The 19,140-nt window shown below is 44.1% G+C and overlaps 1 protein-coding gene across 1 annotated transcript in view; it reads left to right on the plus strand.

Annotated features, from left to right (window-relative positions):
* The first annotated feature begins 248 nt into the window (after window positions 1-248).
* pard6gb (par-6 family cell polarity regulator gamma b) overlaps window positions 249-19,140 on the plus strand; it is a 35,303-nt gene continuing 16,411 nt past the window's right edge. Inside the window, exons 1-2 of the mRNA XM_071914702.2 lie at window positions 249-533; window positions 5,729-5,951. Coding sequence (XP_071770803.1) covers window positions 462-533; window positions 5,729-5,951 — 295 coding nt within the window. The 5' untranslated portion in view covers window positions 249-461. The remainder of the gene's footprint in view (window positions 534-5,728; window positions 5,952-19,140) is intronic.

A 19,140-nucleotide genomic window follows, 5' to 3' on the forward strand; every position in this document is an offset into this window, starting at 1 on the left:
CACCAAAGCAATGATCTCTTAGCATCAAATGTGTCGCCAAAATCAGGAAAACAAGAATCTTGTGGATTATCACTTTCATTATTTCTATCATTTCCGACTAAAGCACCTATTGGCGACAGTGACACGTCTTATTTACGACTTCCCGAACTTGGTAGTTGGAGTTTACGAGGGGCATTTGAAGGCAGCATTGGATCCCATTTTTAGGAGGGCTGATGTCATTTCAAAACTTAACTCACTCCCCCAAGTCAAGGCGGCGAGTTGCTCGCCTCTTATTCTCCCGTCAAGTTCTCCCAAATGCGTTACGGAACACACTAAAAGATCCGAGGAGGTGAAATAGCTCAAGGAAAAAACAAAGTTTTGCTGTCGGAGCCGAAGCAGAGGGATTTTATACCAGAGACTGGACCAAAGCCCCCCTTTCTGTGGGCAAACGCTGCTGAACTTTTTTACTGCAACCACAAAAAATGAATCGGAGCTTTAATAAGTCGCAACCTTTGCGATTTGCGGATTGTAATGCCGTGGAAGTGAAAAGCAAGGTGAGTATCGAGGGGTTGTAATGTGTAGGCACCAGATGGGGATCTGGGAAGAAAAAAGAGGAGTTCACATGGTCGTCCCGTAACGGACTGTAGTCTTGATGGTCGGAGAAACTCGTAGAGAACAGACTCCAACTAATTGAAGAGATTTTTTGCTTCCTTTAATGAAAAGGGGGCATACCCTGGTTCGTGAAACGCAAGTTTTTTATTAGTTGTGCACCAGTTTCATCATGTTTCTGCGATTTTTTTTTTACTTCGGACCATGCGGGTTGTGATGATTTGGAAGAGGGGCTTCTTCCCTCTCTGTCACGAAGCTCTTGAAAAAACTGGTTTGACATCGTTTTGGAACAGCCCGGCCTCTTTTAGCATGCCCATTTCCTCAAAAAAAGAAGGCTACATCCACATCGGTTCCCATAAAAGCCAGGCTGGCTATCAGCGGGATCTGGGATGTTTTTGCAACATTGTTGCAGCGTCAGTGCTGCTATTTTTGCAACATTGTTGCAACTTACTCGATTGTTTTGCATTGGTTGCGTAGTTTGTGAGAGCATGACAGTATAATGGCAGCATAAATCAAGTCAACCAGCAAGTAAATCACCACAACAGCTATCGACCAATCTTAGGCTTACGTAACGTAGAGCACAAATTTGCTGTCAAATTTTTATGATAACAGCATGTATGCAGTCGAGCTCAGGGGTTCCCAAGCGTTCCCATGTCAAGCCCCGCTAAACAGATCCACACTAGGCCTTGGACACATATTTGATGAGAGTTCAGCAGAGGGACCGCCGTCTGAGAAGAGGTTTGTTGTTGGATATGGTTTGGCACAGAACTGACAACTGTCTATGTTGTAGGTGTGGAGAGTGAAAACTATGATCAAAACAGAAATTCACATGCCATTCTCTCACTGTGCTAACTTCAACAACAGTGAAAGAACTATTCCTCATGTTGCTGGGACCAATGTTTTAGATTAGATTACATTAAGGTGGTGACAGGCCAATGTGGTAACATAAAATTAACAGGCATGCACATACCCCCCCCACACACACAAATGTGTCTCCACATAAATGAAGATGAACCTCTCTCTACCATCTTCGATACCTGAGTCACAGTTGAGAAGGACAAATGTTGCAAGAGGTGACTCACTCAGTCCAGTTAAAGGTCTTTTCAACTTCAGCTTTTAGTTGCTCAGTTTCTGGGGTGAGGTGCAGGGGCTGTGACCCGAGAATACTGTGAGAAGAATAACAGATATGATGGGATGATGTGATGGGATGGGTGGGTGGATGAAAGGAGGGGGGGGTCACATCTATCCACACATGGGACTTGGCTGTAGCCTTGTATTGATGATGTGAATGGGCGCTGTGCCCAAAGTGAAGCCTCTTCTGTTGGCTGTCAGGGAACTCAGGAGTGTTGAGCTCGGCTCTAATTTGTAGCCTTGCAGAGACTGGTATGTTGCTGACGATGACCTACTGGCAGCGCTGAATGAAATCCCTGTCTGACTGAAGACTGAGGGGCTCTGACGTGTGTGTGAACACACACTTACATATTGCACACTGAAATACTCTTTCTCTAACACATTTACCTCTAAACACACTCTGAAACACCCAGTCTGTACTTGTCACTGTCATCACACACTATCTCTCTCTCTCTCTCTCTCTCTCTCTCACAAGCACACACACACACACACACGCTCATTTGATTTCACCCTCCTTGTGATGTGAAAAGATACAGTGGGCAAGAGTTGAAGCAAGCAGGCAAGCTTCACATCTGGCCTTGCACGCCTATAAAAATTATTTCCAATCCACAAAATGATCATGGGATAAGGAACAAAGCTAGTGTTTTTTATTTGTTTGTTTGTTTGTTTGTTTGGGGAGGACCTGGTTCAGGTTTGTTCCACAGAGACCGGAGTGGTCAGTTTGTTGGTATCAGGTAGTGTTTGTGGGTGGGACTCACAAGCCAGGAATTGCGTAGCTAGGATGGGCAGGTTGAACAGCGTCACCACGTTCCAAGTCATTGTGCGGTGCTGACTCATTGTCATACGTCGTCACACGTTTTCTTATCAGGACTAGATAATGACTCATCGCTCTATTTATGTCCCTTTAACGGTGTTGTCATTTTCCTTCTACCCTCGCTACCCCATTTTTTTCTACTCTGTTGGTTTGTTATGGAGATTCACATGTCTGAGTAGTTTCGCCTTGCATGCTTCTCAAAGATGCATGTGAGGTGAGTAACCAACCAGGTCAAAAGAGAAACAGGGTAATGTGCAGAGATGAATGATATGGACCCAGACATGCCAGGGATGTTTGCTCTGTCCCATTTAGTTCAGTTTCACCTGGTTATGCCAAAATGGTGGATGAGTGCATTTTGAGTACTGAGCCCCAATAATGAATTTTATGAATACATTGCTTTTAGTTATATGTGATTCACAGCAAGCTAAAAAAAAAAAGTGCCTTTTTTTCTGGCACGTATTTTTTTGAAGAGTAGGACTACAATCTGACATTTTCAGATCCCACTGTAAGTTATAACAACGGTTTACCTCCAGTGGTTTACCTGCAGTGATTACAATACGCCTGTAAAGAATCCATTCAGGGCTCAAAATGCAGTGCATCTTCAGCTGTAACATATTGTCAGTCTATGTATCAATCCAATCATAATCGTAGGTGGCATGATACTCAGATTCTCGATTGGGTCATACAAGACATGGTAAATACTGTGTACCTCAAGTGGGTCAAGTACTTAAAGGCTTAATATTATTGCCCAGGACTGATTCTCAGCTCTCCAGTACTGTCCTATAGGGCCAGTGGTGACTCCAAAGCACCCAAAGTTTGTAAAAATGTTTCACCCCTAAAGAAAATTGTAAAAACAAAAGTATTGAACAGGAGTTAAAGTTAAGCACTCAGAATCAGTAGATTGTTAAGGAGTAGTATTGGTGCGCCCCTAGTCAGGATTGCTGAGTGTGATGTTATATTCCTGGTTTTCCTGCCTGGTTCTCTCCGGTTCACCGTTGGTTTTCCAATGATAAGCTTATCTGGGATAACACTGGAGGTGTCTGGCTGTCTGTCCCGGAGCTGGTTTCACTCACTTAAAGCTCTTATCAGAGATGGAGAGTGGGTGGGGATGTGGGGGGTTGGGTGGGAGTTTTTTTTTTCTTTTTCACTCTCCTCTGCCCTTACTTTTGTTTGCCAGATTTTCCAATTTCTTTGTTTATTTTCCAGCTTCATCTGCATATTTTTAGCCCTAAGCCCACTTAGGCGTGCTGCATTTCACAGTGAGTCACTTTGCAGATAGCATATTTTATAGCATATTTCTGTGTCTCCTAAAATGCAAAGTTGTGCACAGAGCATTAGACAGGGACAAAGGCAGTGCTGGCTGAAGACAGACGCTCGGTTAGCTTCTATTTTCTCCAGTGTGTCAGAGATAAGTGGATCCAGTGTCATCTCCAGACTTGTTTGAACCTGTTGACATCACTTGGCCCTGATAGGCCGGGAGGAGAGGTGATGTCACGTTTCATGTGATGTATTCTTAGGTTTGGATTTAAAATTTAGGCCCGTGATTAACCGCTCCGTGTTCAGACTTGCTTATCCCCACGGGCCGAGTTCTGCTTTGAAAACACATTGTTCAAACTGTTCACTGAGTACAGCGTCAAGACGGTAATCTGTCAACACTCAGGGGAATGTCCAAGCCTGTAATGGAAATGATATGCAGAAGTACATTCATAATTAGGTATGTCATCAAGTGTTACATGTTGAGTCTCTCAGTGTTCATTACTCTGTTGAATCCAAGTTTCAGTTCCCCAAATGCGGACTACACCTGTTGAATAGCACACCGACAAACCTGTTCGTCAGCTTTTAATATAGCTTTAGTTTTATAAGCAAGGATCTAAGTTGGGTCTTATTTTCTAAAATGCAGGTTCACTGCTGCCCAAGATGTGATTCATCTTCACTGTGAGTGTGTGTGTGTTAACACACGTGGAAAGATGTGTGTGCAGAGGGCATAGTGGGTCTGGCATCCCCCTAGTCTCCCAACACGCCTCCTCTTCTCTTAAACTCATATATCATCTTCTAATTACAGGGCAGAGCTGGCTAATGTATCCTCCTCTCTTCTTCTCTCCTATTCGGCAAACTCTTCTCCTCTCTTCTACTATCCTGTCAGCTCTTTTTCCTCTCCTCTGCTCCTGTCCCCTCCTCTCTCCTCCTCTCCCGCCAGCTCCTCTTTTCTCCCCGGTGAGCTGATAATTACAGTAAAGGACAGCGCCGCAGTCTACAAATTACCGCTGTGATTCTAACACCAGTGCTCTTGCAATTGTCTGGTGTTGTGGTTTGCAGAGCCATGCTTTTGTCTCTCTCCCTCTCTCTCTCTCTTTCTCTCTACTCTTGTGTATGAGTCACATGATGACCCCGCCGTGACCCTCAGCTGTGCTCTCATTGGTGGTCCACTGACCTACCCGGGAAAGCTGTAGCACAATTGCTCAAGTCTGTGCTCTTGTGTGTACATGGTGGGAGGTGGGAGGTGGGAGGTGGGGCTGCCTGCCGTTGTCATCTCTACATGCTGAGACAGATTTCTCATCTACTGTACCTGTATTGTTCTATTGTTCTACCCCCCCCCCCCCCCCCCCCCCCCCCCCCCTTCCTCTTTCCTACTCTTTCCTCGGTCCAAACTATGAGTGATATGCAACTGAAATTTGTTTTCGCGGTAATACGATCCTGGCATGCAGTACAGCACGAAGCTATAAGTCTCTCGTACCCACAGAGGCACTGTGATTTGGATTTGCTGTTGTTTTGGTTCAGTCTTTGAGGTTATGGTGATCAGCTGTGCCATCACTGCTTTTGGCTTCCTTGGGTTTTGCTTTTGCCTCGACATTTCCGTGAAGCTCTTGGTGAGAGTGCAGTATGTAGATTTGTGAGGAGATGATCACTATGATTGTGTTGAAACCGGTTTTGCAAAGGATCTCAAATGCCAATTCAGTTTGCTTATCGCTTAGAGACAACTTCCCTCGTCGCCTTTTTACAGTAAGGCCTCCATGTGTCAAAGTGAAACGAAGACCATGAACGCAGCCGAGTTTCACCCTGTTGATTGTGCGTCTGCCAGTCGGCTGGTTTAGATAAATGCATGAGGTCAGACATCCCAGTTTCCTCTTCCTGTTTCGTTGTCCTAGTGACCGTCCCTCTCATGCTCTCCCTCCTCTGGTCTTCTTTTCTCCTCAGTATGGGGCAGAGTTCCGCCGGTTCTCTGTGGACCGGGTCAAGCCCGGCAAGTTCGAAGAGTTCTACAAGCTCATTATGCATATTCACCGCATCGCCAACATGGAGGTGATGATCGGCTACGCTGACGTCCACGGCGACCTGCTGCCCATCAACAACGACGACAACTTCTGCAAGGCGGTGTCAACGGCGCACCCGCTGCTCAGGATCTTCATCCAGAGACAAGGTAGGTCGTCTGAAGAGGGTGCAGGGCAGGGTGGCCTCGTTTGGGCATTTCTTACATTTATTACACCGCAGGATTTAGTCGGCAGTCTTTTTCTCCAACATCAGTTATACTGTTTCCCAGGTTAGTTTAAGCAGACTTTGGATGGGCATTGGGGTTTTGTCTTGTCTCGAAATATTCTGCACCTGGTAAATCTATAACTGATACAAAATTTCTATTTCCAGTAAACAAGCCTCATCTATTGAGTTAACTGCGTCTTGGACCCCAATTATTGTGCTAACTCTAATCAAAACAAGTTTCCCCACAGAATATTTCCTCATCCAATTATGTTTTTCTTCCCTGGGAACTCTAGGCCTTTTTGTTTACCTCATGCAAAGGCTCTGTGTGTTTGTGTGTGTGTGTGTGTGTTGTGTGTGTGTGTATGTGTGTGTGTTTTGTGTTTCCTGCCCTCTTATTGGCTGGATCTGTCTCAGTCTGTGTCTGTCTGCCCGGCTAAGTCCTGTGTCTTATCCAGAGGAAGGGCTTGCAGGCAGACGAGCACACACACACACACACACACACACACACACACACACACACACACACACACACAGAGGCCGGTGCCGTGGCAGCCCCATAGAAATCAGGTCATTGAGCAAAGCCTGTATCCCGGCATACCAGACATTACTGAGAGACAAAAGATCTGCATGAAAAGAGAGACTCCTTACTGAGCTCCCTCTGTGTGTGTGTGTGTGTGTGTGTGTGTGTGTGTGTGTGTGTGTGTGTGTGTGTGTGTGTGTGTGTGTGTGTGTGTGTGTGTGTGTGCGCATTTGCTCAAAGACAACACCACAGAGCCCTGAATGGGAACCAGCTCTAGTCTTCCTCTCTATCCCTCTCTCCATCTCTCCCTCTCTCTCTCTCATATTGATCCCAGCTTTGGAGTGGGCCTTGCCTGCCTGCCAGCCAGCCAGTGAGCGAGCATACAAATGAATCTATCACCATTCACGTCCATTCATGCCCCAATCCTTCTTGGAATGTCCCTCGCTCACTTGTGTATTGAACATGTACACTCCAGGGTATTGTTTTAATTGTACTTCAGTGGCTGAACTACAAAAGCTGGCCACAATGTGCTGAATTATCTTGTCGCAGATTGCAGATAGAAAGAAGGTTTGGCTATTCAAGAGGCCCCACCAGAATCCCCCTTAGTGCAATACAGTGTCTTGAGAGGCAATATGGCTTGAGCTGAATAAACTGGTTGTACTTTGGGTTGGATATCTGCAAGTTATGCAGTGTAAATGTAAAACTTTTGATTGTGAATTAACCGGCTTTTGAGTTTCAAAATAGAGTTTTGTATCTGCTAATAAACTTTGGTAGATTTATCCAGTGTGTCTAATTTATGATGAATGTACTGGTGTGGCATAAGATAGCATAGTGAGGAAAGTGTTAGTCATTACCAATGGCTGCAATACTTTTAGTTAGTAATTTATAGGGGAGCACAAATTGGGCATTAACATTTGGCTCCTATGTACTAGTTTCTTACTAGTTGCCCTGAAAGTGATGTTGAACTTTGTTGGTACCTTTGGTTGTGTAGATCCCTGGCCGTGATATAACCCCAAAATCAGCGATTTTCTGTTACCTGTTGCTCTGGTAGAGGAGATTGGAGAATTGTGTTTATTTTTCTCCTCTCCATTCACTGCTATTGTGTAGTGAAACAGGTCTCAAAATCACACTTCTAGCACATAAACGAACACGAACAAAGCAGATTCTGACAATATATTAAAAAAAATAGTCCTGTCACTGAATTGTGGTTAAGTGAATCGCCTTCTTTATGTTTATTAAACCTTTCAGTTTGAACAAGTGTAACACCGAAATCCGGTCGCAGGCCGCTTATGCCGATAGAACAAAGAAAACAGCATGTTTACCAATAATTGTAGATGGGCGGAAAAAAGTGAGACCGTTTTTTAATATATTGGCAGAATCTGCTTTGTCAAAGTCCTGTCTCCCACCTTTTTTCACCTATTTGTGCTTCCCATTGTGCAATTGTGTGCCAAGAAACATTGATTGCTGAAATTTCGAGAAAATTATCTCAGACTTGTCAAACAAACCTTTGAATGAATACTCATCTCTTCAAAAAGCATTTAACATCCCACCCCCTCCCTCCCCCTCTTTCTTATTTTGGTTGCTTGTAATGTTTGCAGTCTAGGAATTTAAGCGTATTGCAAGGCATCAGCTAAAATGTAACTGAATAATATAATAATTCATCCCTGAGACCCATTGTTGGGTGTCCCAGTGGTTTCTTCTTTCCTCTCTGTCCTGTCCAGCTCCACACCATTATAAATCCAGAAGGGGTGTTCTGTTTTCACTGGGCTGGGGTGAATACCATGCACCAGACACTCATGACCTTTGTCACATCCTCTTTCCCCCCCATTCCCATTTCCTGTCGCTCTCCACAGTATCCTATCTAACAAAGGAGAAATGCCATAAAAATCTTTAAAAATACCAAAGGGATTGACCCTGGCTGAAGGACGGCTCTGGTTGCCCATAGGACGGGCCAGTGCTTGTGTTGTTGTGGTAGTTGTGGTGTAAACAGAGCGCTGACATGGTGATGTGGTCGAGGGGAATGTGCGCTGCTGTGACTCCTGATGCTGCGCCAGTCTGAGTATCCTAAGCCTCACTGGAGGCTATTGTTAGTGGCCAGACAAAGAGGTGTGTGTATGACTGTGTATGTACCTCATGTCTCAGAAGAGTGGCCTTGCACCCCTTAGCACACACGCACGAGAAAGAGAGAGAGAGAGAGTGAGAGAGTGTGTGTATGTGTGTGAGATAAGCGGCCTCAGCAATGACGGTGCCAGGCAGTACCAGCCTACCAACGCAGGTCATCAGCGAGTGGGATCTTAGTGTCACCATGTATCTTCTCCTCCTTCCCAGTCAGCAGACCACCCGAGATGAAGGAATGGGCTTCACACACACACACACACACACACACACACACACACACACACACACACACACACATAAAGACACTGTGACTCACCCCTCTGACACAGTGTGGACATTCTAACTAACTTAAAGTGGACCGGTCTTTCACATGCATACAAGCAAAAAAACGAAACGCACAAGTGAGCCAACACTTAACGCGGCCTTTGTCTCTCGCGTTTTGTTTTTCACTAAAAAGGCAAGTAATGAAAAGGTGATTCCAAATGCAAAAAAGTTTTTACAAATTTACGGACAGATTTCACAGTAACTGCCTTTCAGACTTTTACCAGTTAGTCAAAGATGAGACACAAAGACAAGACGGGAGACGGAAGCTTCAAGGGCAAAGGAGAGGAAAAATGGGAACGGAGAGGAGAGGTCTCCAAGGTTGTGTGTGTGTGTGTGCGTGTGTGCGAGGAAAGAGGGAGAGCGTGTGCATACGTTGATAAAGGTCCATTGATGTGTCAAGGTGTGGGGACAGAGCTGGGTTTTGCTCTGCTGCGCTGGTTGAGTAATACTCCCTCAGATCTCTGTAGCTCATAACTCACTCAGATGGACCCCCTCCCCCCCACCCCGGGATCAGACATCTTTTTGTTTCATTTGACTGGCCCACTGTCTGACTGTGTGTGTGTGTGTGTGTGTGTGTACGGACGGATCCACCTTTGCTTCATATAAAAACAGTTACCGTTGTGTGTGTGTCTACCTGACAGCCCCTCGGGGCTCAGATTGCCATTGTTGGTAGGATCATTTGAACACGTGCAGCAGTTGTATGGTGATATAGCAATAATCCCTGCTGCTGTTACCTCTTATTCCCTCTGACGAATGACGGCAGCTCATTTAATGATGACCTTTACCAAGGTAATAGAGGTTTACACTTTGTGGCTTTGCTCCTCAACAATACACGGTAACCTCTAAACGTAGATGCTTGGCATACTGCACCTGTCTGATATTGGGCAATACTTGTCTTCTGTCAGAGTAAGGGGACGTTAAAGGATAACACTGGTGGTTTTTTTTGTTAAGTTTGCACCAGTTATCTAGGTTGCCTCTCTCCTTTACATTCTTCCTGGTTTGTCTGCACACAGACAGTGTAGTTGGAGACATCAGGGCTAATTTTCCTCCCTTCAGAAGAAGCCATTTGCTGCCATTCATTCTTGTATCGTATGAAAAACAACTACAGACTTGAAAATTGCCTGAGCGAGATAATCCATCACAGTAAACATGACACCTTAATTTAGTTTTGTCCAAGTTTATTTCATTGTTGTTTCATTGTGCCTAAGAGTTGTTTTCGTTGTTTCTTTCTTTGTTGCTTTATACTAGGAAGGTTTTCATTCCAGAACATTGTATCTCATTGCACAATACTTCAAAAATGTAGATGATCCTGAAGTAATCTGTGTCACTTTGCCAGCAATGCCAGCAATGTGCCATTAGCTGTTACATTTTTCAATTGGGAGATATTTCACTTTAGCACAGTACTGTTCATTAGAATGCAAATTGTGAAGTCCTCTGATCAAGGACAAGAAATTGTCATGTATCTGAGTGTAGAATGTCTTTTTATTTGTCCTACAATTCTGCACAAAGTCTTAATTCCTTTACATAATTGCCTCATCCAGAGGCAGTGGAGCCATGTTTGTTTACAAAATAATGATTAACAAAGGAGCGAAATTAGATTTTCAGAAACCTTATCTTGGACCACTGAGCCGTTCATTAATGTTTAAACAGCATAAATCATTGTTTTGTTTACTGAGTGACTGCTAGGAGGCAGATAACGATTGAGGATGGGCATGTATACATTAGTGTACAATTTGCATGTCAGTGCCTGTCTGTACTTCTTGCTTTAGAAGGGATGTTTTAGGAGGCAAGAAAACTGAGTAGAGAGAAAGAGTTTGGGCTAAAGAAGAGTGAGTGAACCAGGCCTGTATATGGAGGTGGACTCCTTGTCTGGTGAGTGTGTGGGTGTGTGATTGTAGTAGTTCAGTCGTGTGTAGTCAGCTGGTGATTGATGTTAGATTGGGGTCAGGGAAACGCACACACACAATTTACCATTTAAAATGGCTGTAGAGAGAAAAGGATAGATTTGCAATATATTGATCTGGGTCCAGCCTTCCCATTTAATACATTTGGTTCAGATTTGTAGTCATAAACTGATCCTGCTTCTGCCACTTTGTTGCAAGAGGCAACCTCACTCTGATGCTGAATGTACAATACTCTTGAGTTTGATATCTAGGTAGTCTGAGTGCTTTGTATGAAACCTTTTATGGTGTGTTTATCTACGGTAAAAACTATCATGAGTACTAACTGTCCATTCATGTTCTTCCTCTTATGCAAAATTATGCAAAATATGATATGGATAACCCTGAAGGGAAGGCTGCCTCCATATTTTTAGACAGACATAGCTGACATAGCTGTCCGGACAGGAAACCGGCCTCTGAGCTGATGGATTCCCAGTTCACCAGCTGCTTTCACTGTTTTAAGATAAGATGAAAGATGAAATATGAATGATTCCCATGGGGAAACTGGGTCACAGCAGCAGCAAAGCATTGGATAAGAACAAGTATTTAGCTTATCTATTCTGCCAAATCTGATTTTAGAGTAGAATAGGACCTCTGAATGAAGGCTGGTTAACAAAGTGGCTGGTAGAGGAGGCAAATTTAGTAGCCACAGTCAAAATGTACCAGCAGTTGGTAGGTGGCTACTAAGTCCCTGATGGCTTTTAGTTATCTAGATGATAGTCTTTTGCACACTAGAGGACAGGTAAGCTGGAGTTCAAATAAGGTTATGTATACTGAATTTAGTTTCATTTCAATCTTACCTGTAATTACACCAACAGACTACACATCATGTCTTCAGCCAAGCAAAACACACTCCTGCTTTTGCCAAGCTAAGTTTTGGGGGGAAATCTAGTTGTTTTTGTAGACAGTGCCAGCGGCCTGCACACAGACTAAACTTTCAACAAACGAGAAGAGACCCCTCTTTCGCAAAGGCCCGAAAGTTTAAATAAATACAGCAGATGAGATGAGGTAGGCCAAGGTCGTGTGTGCGTGGCTCCGTATCTAGCGTGCTGCTGTGTGCTTGGGTGCACAGCCTGGTAACCCGACTGCTATCCACACCTGTGAAAACTGGACGACCAGATATCCACATCAGCCAAACCAAAAGAGAGACGTGGCGCCCCAGCACAAATAAAAAGAGTCCAAATCTAATGGCAAGCGTGCCAGTTTAAGCTGACCGAAAAGTGCCGACGTCCAAATCAGTGCACTTTCTCAAGAATTGGACCACACAGTTACTTGGAGATCAAAAGAACTGCAGCCAGCAGGCAACTAGCATCGTCGTAGTTCTATGGCATTATATTTCTATGTGTTTCTGTGACTCTAAAAGAATTTAACGCGTCTCTTCATGTTGTAGACTTTCTACTCTAGGCTTTCTTGTGAAATCATAAATCTGTTGTTAATAGAACAAAGCTTGGCACGCTATGAATAGAGAGGTGTCATTTACACTCATGCTTCTTAAGCACTAAGGGAGTAATAGCCCGCTGGAAAACTGATGTGTGCAGCGAGTTGGAATTATTTGAGTGAGAAATTCATTAACTGTTTTGGTCTACTTGTCATCACCCTAAGAAAAGGCCTGTGTTCTTAGGAAACTGTTGATCCATGCGTAACTGTTCATTTATAATAGTGTAAAAAATCTGCTGTCTTATAGAAAAATTAGCAATATGAGAAAAATCTGCCTCGAAGGAAGGTCTAGTTATCACAACAGTACCTACCTAATCTTTATTTATATCCCCACAGGTGTGTATGCAGAGGTTAAGGGGTATGGGTGATTTGGGATTAGGCGAAGTCTTGACCTAAACCTGACCTGGCCTGACCTTTCTGGCTATAAAGTCATAGGAGAGGGAGCTCTGATTACCCATCAGCCACCTGGCCGGCTGTCTTCATCTGCTGCTGCTTTGAGTCTTTCAGACGTTTTCTGTGGAATTTTGTTCTTAAAGGTGCAATCTGTTACTTAACTCTCAATCTAAAACATAATGAAACATCCATATGAGACAATATAGAGAGAAGTAACATTGAGCCATTAAGGTCGGAGAAACTGAAATGGAGAGGAGTTTGGGTGGGTGATGGTTTCTGTTACACAATAGTTTTAATGATCATCTGTTTCCAATCCACTCATGAAAGAAGTAATTCTATGGCAATTAGAAATCTCATTTCTACAATTGACATGTTGGATTGCTGTAGACAAGCTGTAATTTCTATTTAACTATTGAACATTGTTGACAGCTTAATGTTGCTCCGTTGTCACTTTAGTTTCCTTAACTTTCATCCTTACTCATTATTAACTGGGAGTTACTGTTACATTTCAAGTGATCGGCTGTGAATCACCATCTCATCCTAACTTTTTTTTTTTTTCATTTATTGCCTGTACACTAGTAGCTACACATCTCAAATCAGTCAGGTAACAATATTGCAAATTCTCTCACTGTGTAGCGCCTGCATAGGTTTAATGTATTGAATGTATAATGCAGCTATTATGCTTCTCAGATCGACAGTCTCTGCTCCTTTTTTTAGTTTGTATGTCGTAGCGGCCGACTGCAGGGATCCTGTCAGCACATCTGGCCTCTCTTACACCATGGCCAAAGGGCTTCTGAGAACGTGTGTGTGTGTGTGTGTGTGTGTGTGTGTGTGTGTGTGTGTACCTACGTGCATTGACATACTTGTCTGTGTATTCTTTGTTTTCTGTGCTTTTGCCCACATGTTCTGTTCACTAGATGAGAGTGAGATTGTGTCTGTGTGACAGATGTGTCAACAACATGCCGGTGCTCAGGCACTGCAGCCGTAGTTTGCAGCTTTGACCTCGGTGCATTTGATCTGTGCAGACGAGAGGGAAAGAGCCAGCGCAGTAATTGGTGACGGCTCTTTATCCCGGCCAGTCCACAGAAATCTGATTTAGCCCTCTGGTACTAGATTAGATTAGATCTCTTGATTAGTATAGATAATGCAATGTTTATTCATGCCACTGTGCAAGCTTTTTGTTTTTTCCCCTTTTGCTCTTTTGCCTTTTGAAAGCTTTTTAGCGGATTATACAGCTCACGTGCCGGCCAAACAATCAAATACCATGATAGAAAGAGGGCACCCTTGCCTCATAACGGCAATCTATTTTTGGCCATATGAAGGCACTGACTGTGCGGTAGACTTGCCTTATTGTGCATTTGTGGCTACGGTCCCTTTGCACAACATCCAAGTCTTTGAGAGTGAGTTTGAGTGGGGTCTATTGTGCCGGGGCCTCCAGTACCTCTGGTCTTTGTGCTTGGTGAGAGCGGGGCCTCGGGCCCTGGAGCTGGTTGAGTGAAAAGGATCGTTATGAAACGGCATGTCCGCTCACTGCCTGCTGCTCCTTGAAGGAGAAGACAACCAGCTGTCAGTTAAAACACATCTCTCTTTCTTCTCCTCTCTCTTGTGCTTTTTTCCTCCTCTACATAACCTCCACCCCCATACTTGCTTTCCCTTTCCCTGAGCACTGTGGTGAAAGTGTGCAACTTCGCTGAGAGACTCGAGAGAGACTCTAAAAACACAGTGCAACTTGTCCGTCAGATCATCTTGGTCCCCATTCAAGAATGTTATTTCAGGTAGCTACTTAAACCAATCCCAATTCTTTTCACATTAGAGCTTGTGCATGACTCAACTGTTGAGGGCAAGGGGGGAAACCGCTGCAGACAGTGGGGAGTCAGCCTGACAGAGAGAAAGAGAGGCAGGGGGAAGGAGGGAGGGAGGCCTGGGCAGGTTGAGTCCACCTCCGTCCTGCGGTCTGGCTGCCGTCCCCTTGTTATTTCTCTCTCGTAGCAGTCTGAGTCAACAGAAATCGTGGGATATTCTGGAGAAAACGGGAAGCCCGTGCAAGCAGAGTTGGTGCAAGCAATAACAAATATCATGTATGAACGGACAAAAAAGCCTTTCATTAGAGCTTTTTGTAAGCTTTTGACCGTAGTTGTGTTTTTACACAGACGCTATTACTTTGAGGTTGCATCTGGGTCACATTCAGAAGGCAGCAGCATGGGAAAATGCTTTGCCTTTTGAAAATGCCTCATCCCAGGACAAGCAAGGTGTTGAAGGCCTCGTCGATTTCGTAAAGTTTTCCTATTTGCAGCTGCTGAATGTGACCCTTGGCTCATCTAGATAATGTTTGAACATTGTTATTTTTTTTCCTCTTTCCAATGATTTGTGCGCGTGTGTGTGTGTATGTCTGTGTGTCCCACACCAAATAAATCCACGCCTCTCCAGGAAAGGTTTCTGTGCCGTAAAACATTTTAGGTAGTGTGTGTGGGCTTCTCAATAAAAACTGTGTGTGGCCTTTTCTCTCCGTGTCTCTCACACAATGCCAGCCATAGTTAAAGTGTGATGGAGATGCCTGGTGCCTGGCAGGAGCAGGATAGAGCAGCAGTATCCATGTCTGATGTCTCTTTGTGCCTCTGACTGCAAAGCCATTGCAACCAGCTTGGATGGGGCTGTAAATCATGTCAGCTGGTGCTATAGGGACAAACATGTGCATGAGTGCGCACAAACACCCACCCACACCCATACTTAACGCACACACACACACACACACTCTATGGTTCCATTACATCCACCTTGTGCTTTGCTTTGTGTTCCCTGCCAGGAACACAAAGCAAGTATTAAGAGTTAAGAGTTTGTGAAATGAGTCATTTTACGATCATGGCACAATAGTATTTTTTTTCTGCAACTCCAAAAATGTGACAAATGTTTCCTTGAAGAAAAAACTTGCATGGGGAGTTTTATTGGGGTTATGTGAGGTGAAGTTTGCAGAGGATGCACACATTTCATGTTTCCTTTTTGAGCACCACATAAACACACTCACTCACACACACACACTCAGAGTTACCCCTCTTTTAATCCATCTTTCTGGCTGTCTTTATGCATCACAAATCACAACCTCTCTCTCTCGCTCACATTTGCTTTCAACTGTCTGATCTCAAACCCGAGCGGGGGAGGTCCTGTGTTTTAATTAAACTTTTTAAGGTCTGTTGTGCTTGGCAAACTTATATTGGTGTTTGTGTTTCCTAAGTCCCTGCTTCATTTTGGTTTACGACCCCACTTTGAACTGTGTCTCTGCTCCCCCACAATGAAGTTTCCAGACACTGTGGGATAGAAGTGTCTGTGTCAGGGAGCTTTTAACCTGGGACACTCCAACCATGTGTTGAACCTATTTGTCACTTTTTTTTCACAGCTCTCTCCTGGTTGTAGTCAGTAGATCACATAGATGGAGGTAGCTATGCAAATAAGCCCGCTGAGCTTATTTCATTTTTTTCCTATAAAAACCAGTGTCAACAATTTTTCCATGATTGTTTTTTTTGTCTGTAACGGACAGATGTCGTTGTCCCTCATGACCAGAATACGTTTTATGACGCTGGGGTCTAGCTAAGCCATTTAAAGTGGATTGTATGGGGGTGAATAGGAGAATCAACCATTTTTTTCCTCAATTGCTAAAGTTTTCTCCAACATTTGAAATGCAAATCCTCTGCAGGACACAGGATTTTTAGTTGCTCATGTTGATCGCAGTAGACCAAATATTGGTAGTTCCTCTCAGTTCAACAATGGCATTGCATTCCTACAGAGTTCAATTATGTCAAGTCCAATTCTCAGAAGGCAGCAACTGAAGTGAAATCAGCCTCATTCTGCATCTAAATAAGCACAGACGCAGACCCTGGAAATTGTATGCTGGATGTGATGAATATAGCCGGTCCTCCAGGGACAAACAAACAACTTCCTAAGCCACCGCCACCGTGGCCACTCCCCAGCAGCATGAACCTTCAAAGAGAGAAAACAAGCTTGAAATGCTTCAGTTCCTTCCGCTCTCGTTTCTTTCCCTTGGTTTATGGCTTAGAAGTGGGATGAGACCTGTAATGTGTGTGTGTGTGTCTGTGAGTTTGTTGACTCGCTGTGTGTACTTGGTGTTGGTTTTTTTTCTTTGTGTATGTTTGTATGATCATGTGTCTCAAGAATCGGGAAGGCTTATTTTAGTAGTTTCTTGTAACACCAGGCAGTGTTTTGTGGGAGCTGGTCCTGTCCCAGTCCAGTGTGGTTTTGAGTCTGGTTAAGATGGCCCCTGTTCTGGGCGGGACCCCTGCAACCAGCACATAGAGGGTCATGGAGAGGGAAGCACGCATAAATGATAATGCATCGCAGTTTTCAGAGGACTTCTTTCTCGACCGACCATTTAGCACTGATGTTCAACAATCATACAGGGAGAAATCCATTGTAGAAGAGCCAGAGATACCAATTTCACCAATCACCCATCAATAGACCAGAATGCAATGCAGCCACAAGACTTGTTGCATTTTGACTAAGCGGCATGACTCCCACTTTTTCTCGACTGGAAAACCTCTCACTCTGCTATCGCTATCGCTCTCTCCACCTACACGTATAACCCACAACTGAATTCACGCCTGTTCTCTGCGGCTTGTTGAACGTCATTCTGGGAAATGTAGGAAATGATTAACTGAACTGGAAGTAGACCAGACAGGTTGAGGGAAAGTGGGTACACCAAAAACACTTCATCACAAAATACATTTCCTGGAATGCACTGAACAAGACAGATTGATGATATTTAACAGTGTAAGAGTGTAACAGAGTATCCGAGGGTGGATTTTTCCTTTTAACCAGAGCCGAGACGATACCGAGAATGGTTGTATCTGAAAATATGGTGGAAAATTCCCAGGCCAAGTTTAGACCCAAGCAATCAGTGAAGTGAAGGAACAGGGTGAAGATTTTGGGGTAAGAGAGCAGGGAATAGGGACGCTGGGTGGGTGTTAGTGGGTTTTTGAGGGAGGAGTTGCTGGTTTGTGCAGAGACGGCTTGCTGTGAGACTGCTCACTCCAGTTCCTCCCTAATTACAGCTCTACTGGAGGACAAGGCCAGACATGCTGTGTGTGTGTGTGTGTGTGTGTGTGTGTCTACTGTTTCCTGTATCATTCACACAAGCGTTAATGTAATGTAATGAACAAAACTGCAAGCTTGTGTGAATACTTGATTCCTTTGAGTACACTCTAGTTTACCTCACTTTACTGAAGCAAACTTTAGCTTGAAAAGAGTCCAGTTGACTCTGAATTGAGCTGTAGGATATGGCACATACCAGATGAAATGCTGGATTTCTCCTCAATCTGATTTCACTCATGCCTCACAAATTTCTGAGGTTAATTTTGGGGTTTCAGGATGCTCAATCAAATTTCCTACTTGTCTCTTGAGTATTGTTTTGGTCTGTTATGCAAGGACACACCATCTCTATCTGGAATACTATTTGGAATACATTGATATTTTCTGGATCGTCTTCACTTTTTATTGAAGTTAAGCTTAAAGGACAGTTTCCAAATCGGTTAGCTCATTTAAATGCTCATAAGCCTCATGTTCTAAGCAGCAGCACCACAATTACTTCAATCTCTGGCCTCAATTAGAAGCAACATGCAGCTTTCTGGCATGAGCAGATTGAGCCATGAGAAGTGCTTGCTAGCTAGCGCACTAACAGCCTAGCATTGCCTCTGCAAAGGGTTATTTTGGGAGTCCATAATTACAAAGGAGGGACTGACTTCGCTTCTCGACAGTTCACCCACAGCAAACACACTCACCACTGGCAAGGCCGGCTGCAGAGCCACCCAGCTCACTTCAGGTTAGCCGTGCCTTGTTGGCTACAAAGGCTCGTGCTAATTGGCGCAAGCTAGCCCATGCTACGTTAGGTTTAATAACGGAGTAAAGATAATTAGCAAGGATAACAGGGCTCTTTTTATCTTTTCTTCTATTAGTCTCCTCACCAACCCCCTCTCACACTCTCTCAGAAGTCTTTGTTCTTGTACTTTGTGAGGAAAGGAATGGTAAACATATTCTCACCTTCATCCTGCTTCTGTATCCATGTAGTCACGGCTGCTTCTTTCACACACTTCTTTTTGATTATGTGAGGTGATTAACACTTGCCATATTGCCTTGAAATGAGAGGAGCCTGTTGTGCATATTGCGATACTACAGACTCTAGCGATGCCCAGGGCACACAGACACACTTGATACACTTGCACATGCAAACCTGTGGTCCACCTCTAAGCATGTGAAGGCATTTATTTTCCTGATTCAATGACCCCGGTCAGAAGTTCATGGTCTCTGAGGCAAAAGTCATCTGGAACCAAATCCACTTAGCATGAAAGCCTGTGCAAACATGGGTGTGTGTAGGGTATGTTGTTTAGATGTGTATG

This window comes from Centroberyx gerrardi, chromosome 19 (assembly GCF_048128805.1).
Source record: "Centroberyx gerrardi isolate f3 chromosome 19, fCenGer3.hap1.cur.20231027, whole genome shotgun sequence".
NCBI classification, from domain to species: Eukaryota; Metazoa; Chordata; class Actinopteri; order Beryciformes; family Berycidae; genus Centroberyx; species Centroberyx gerrardi.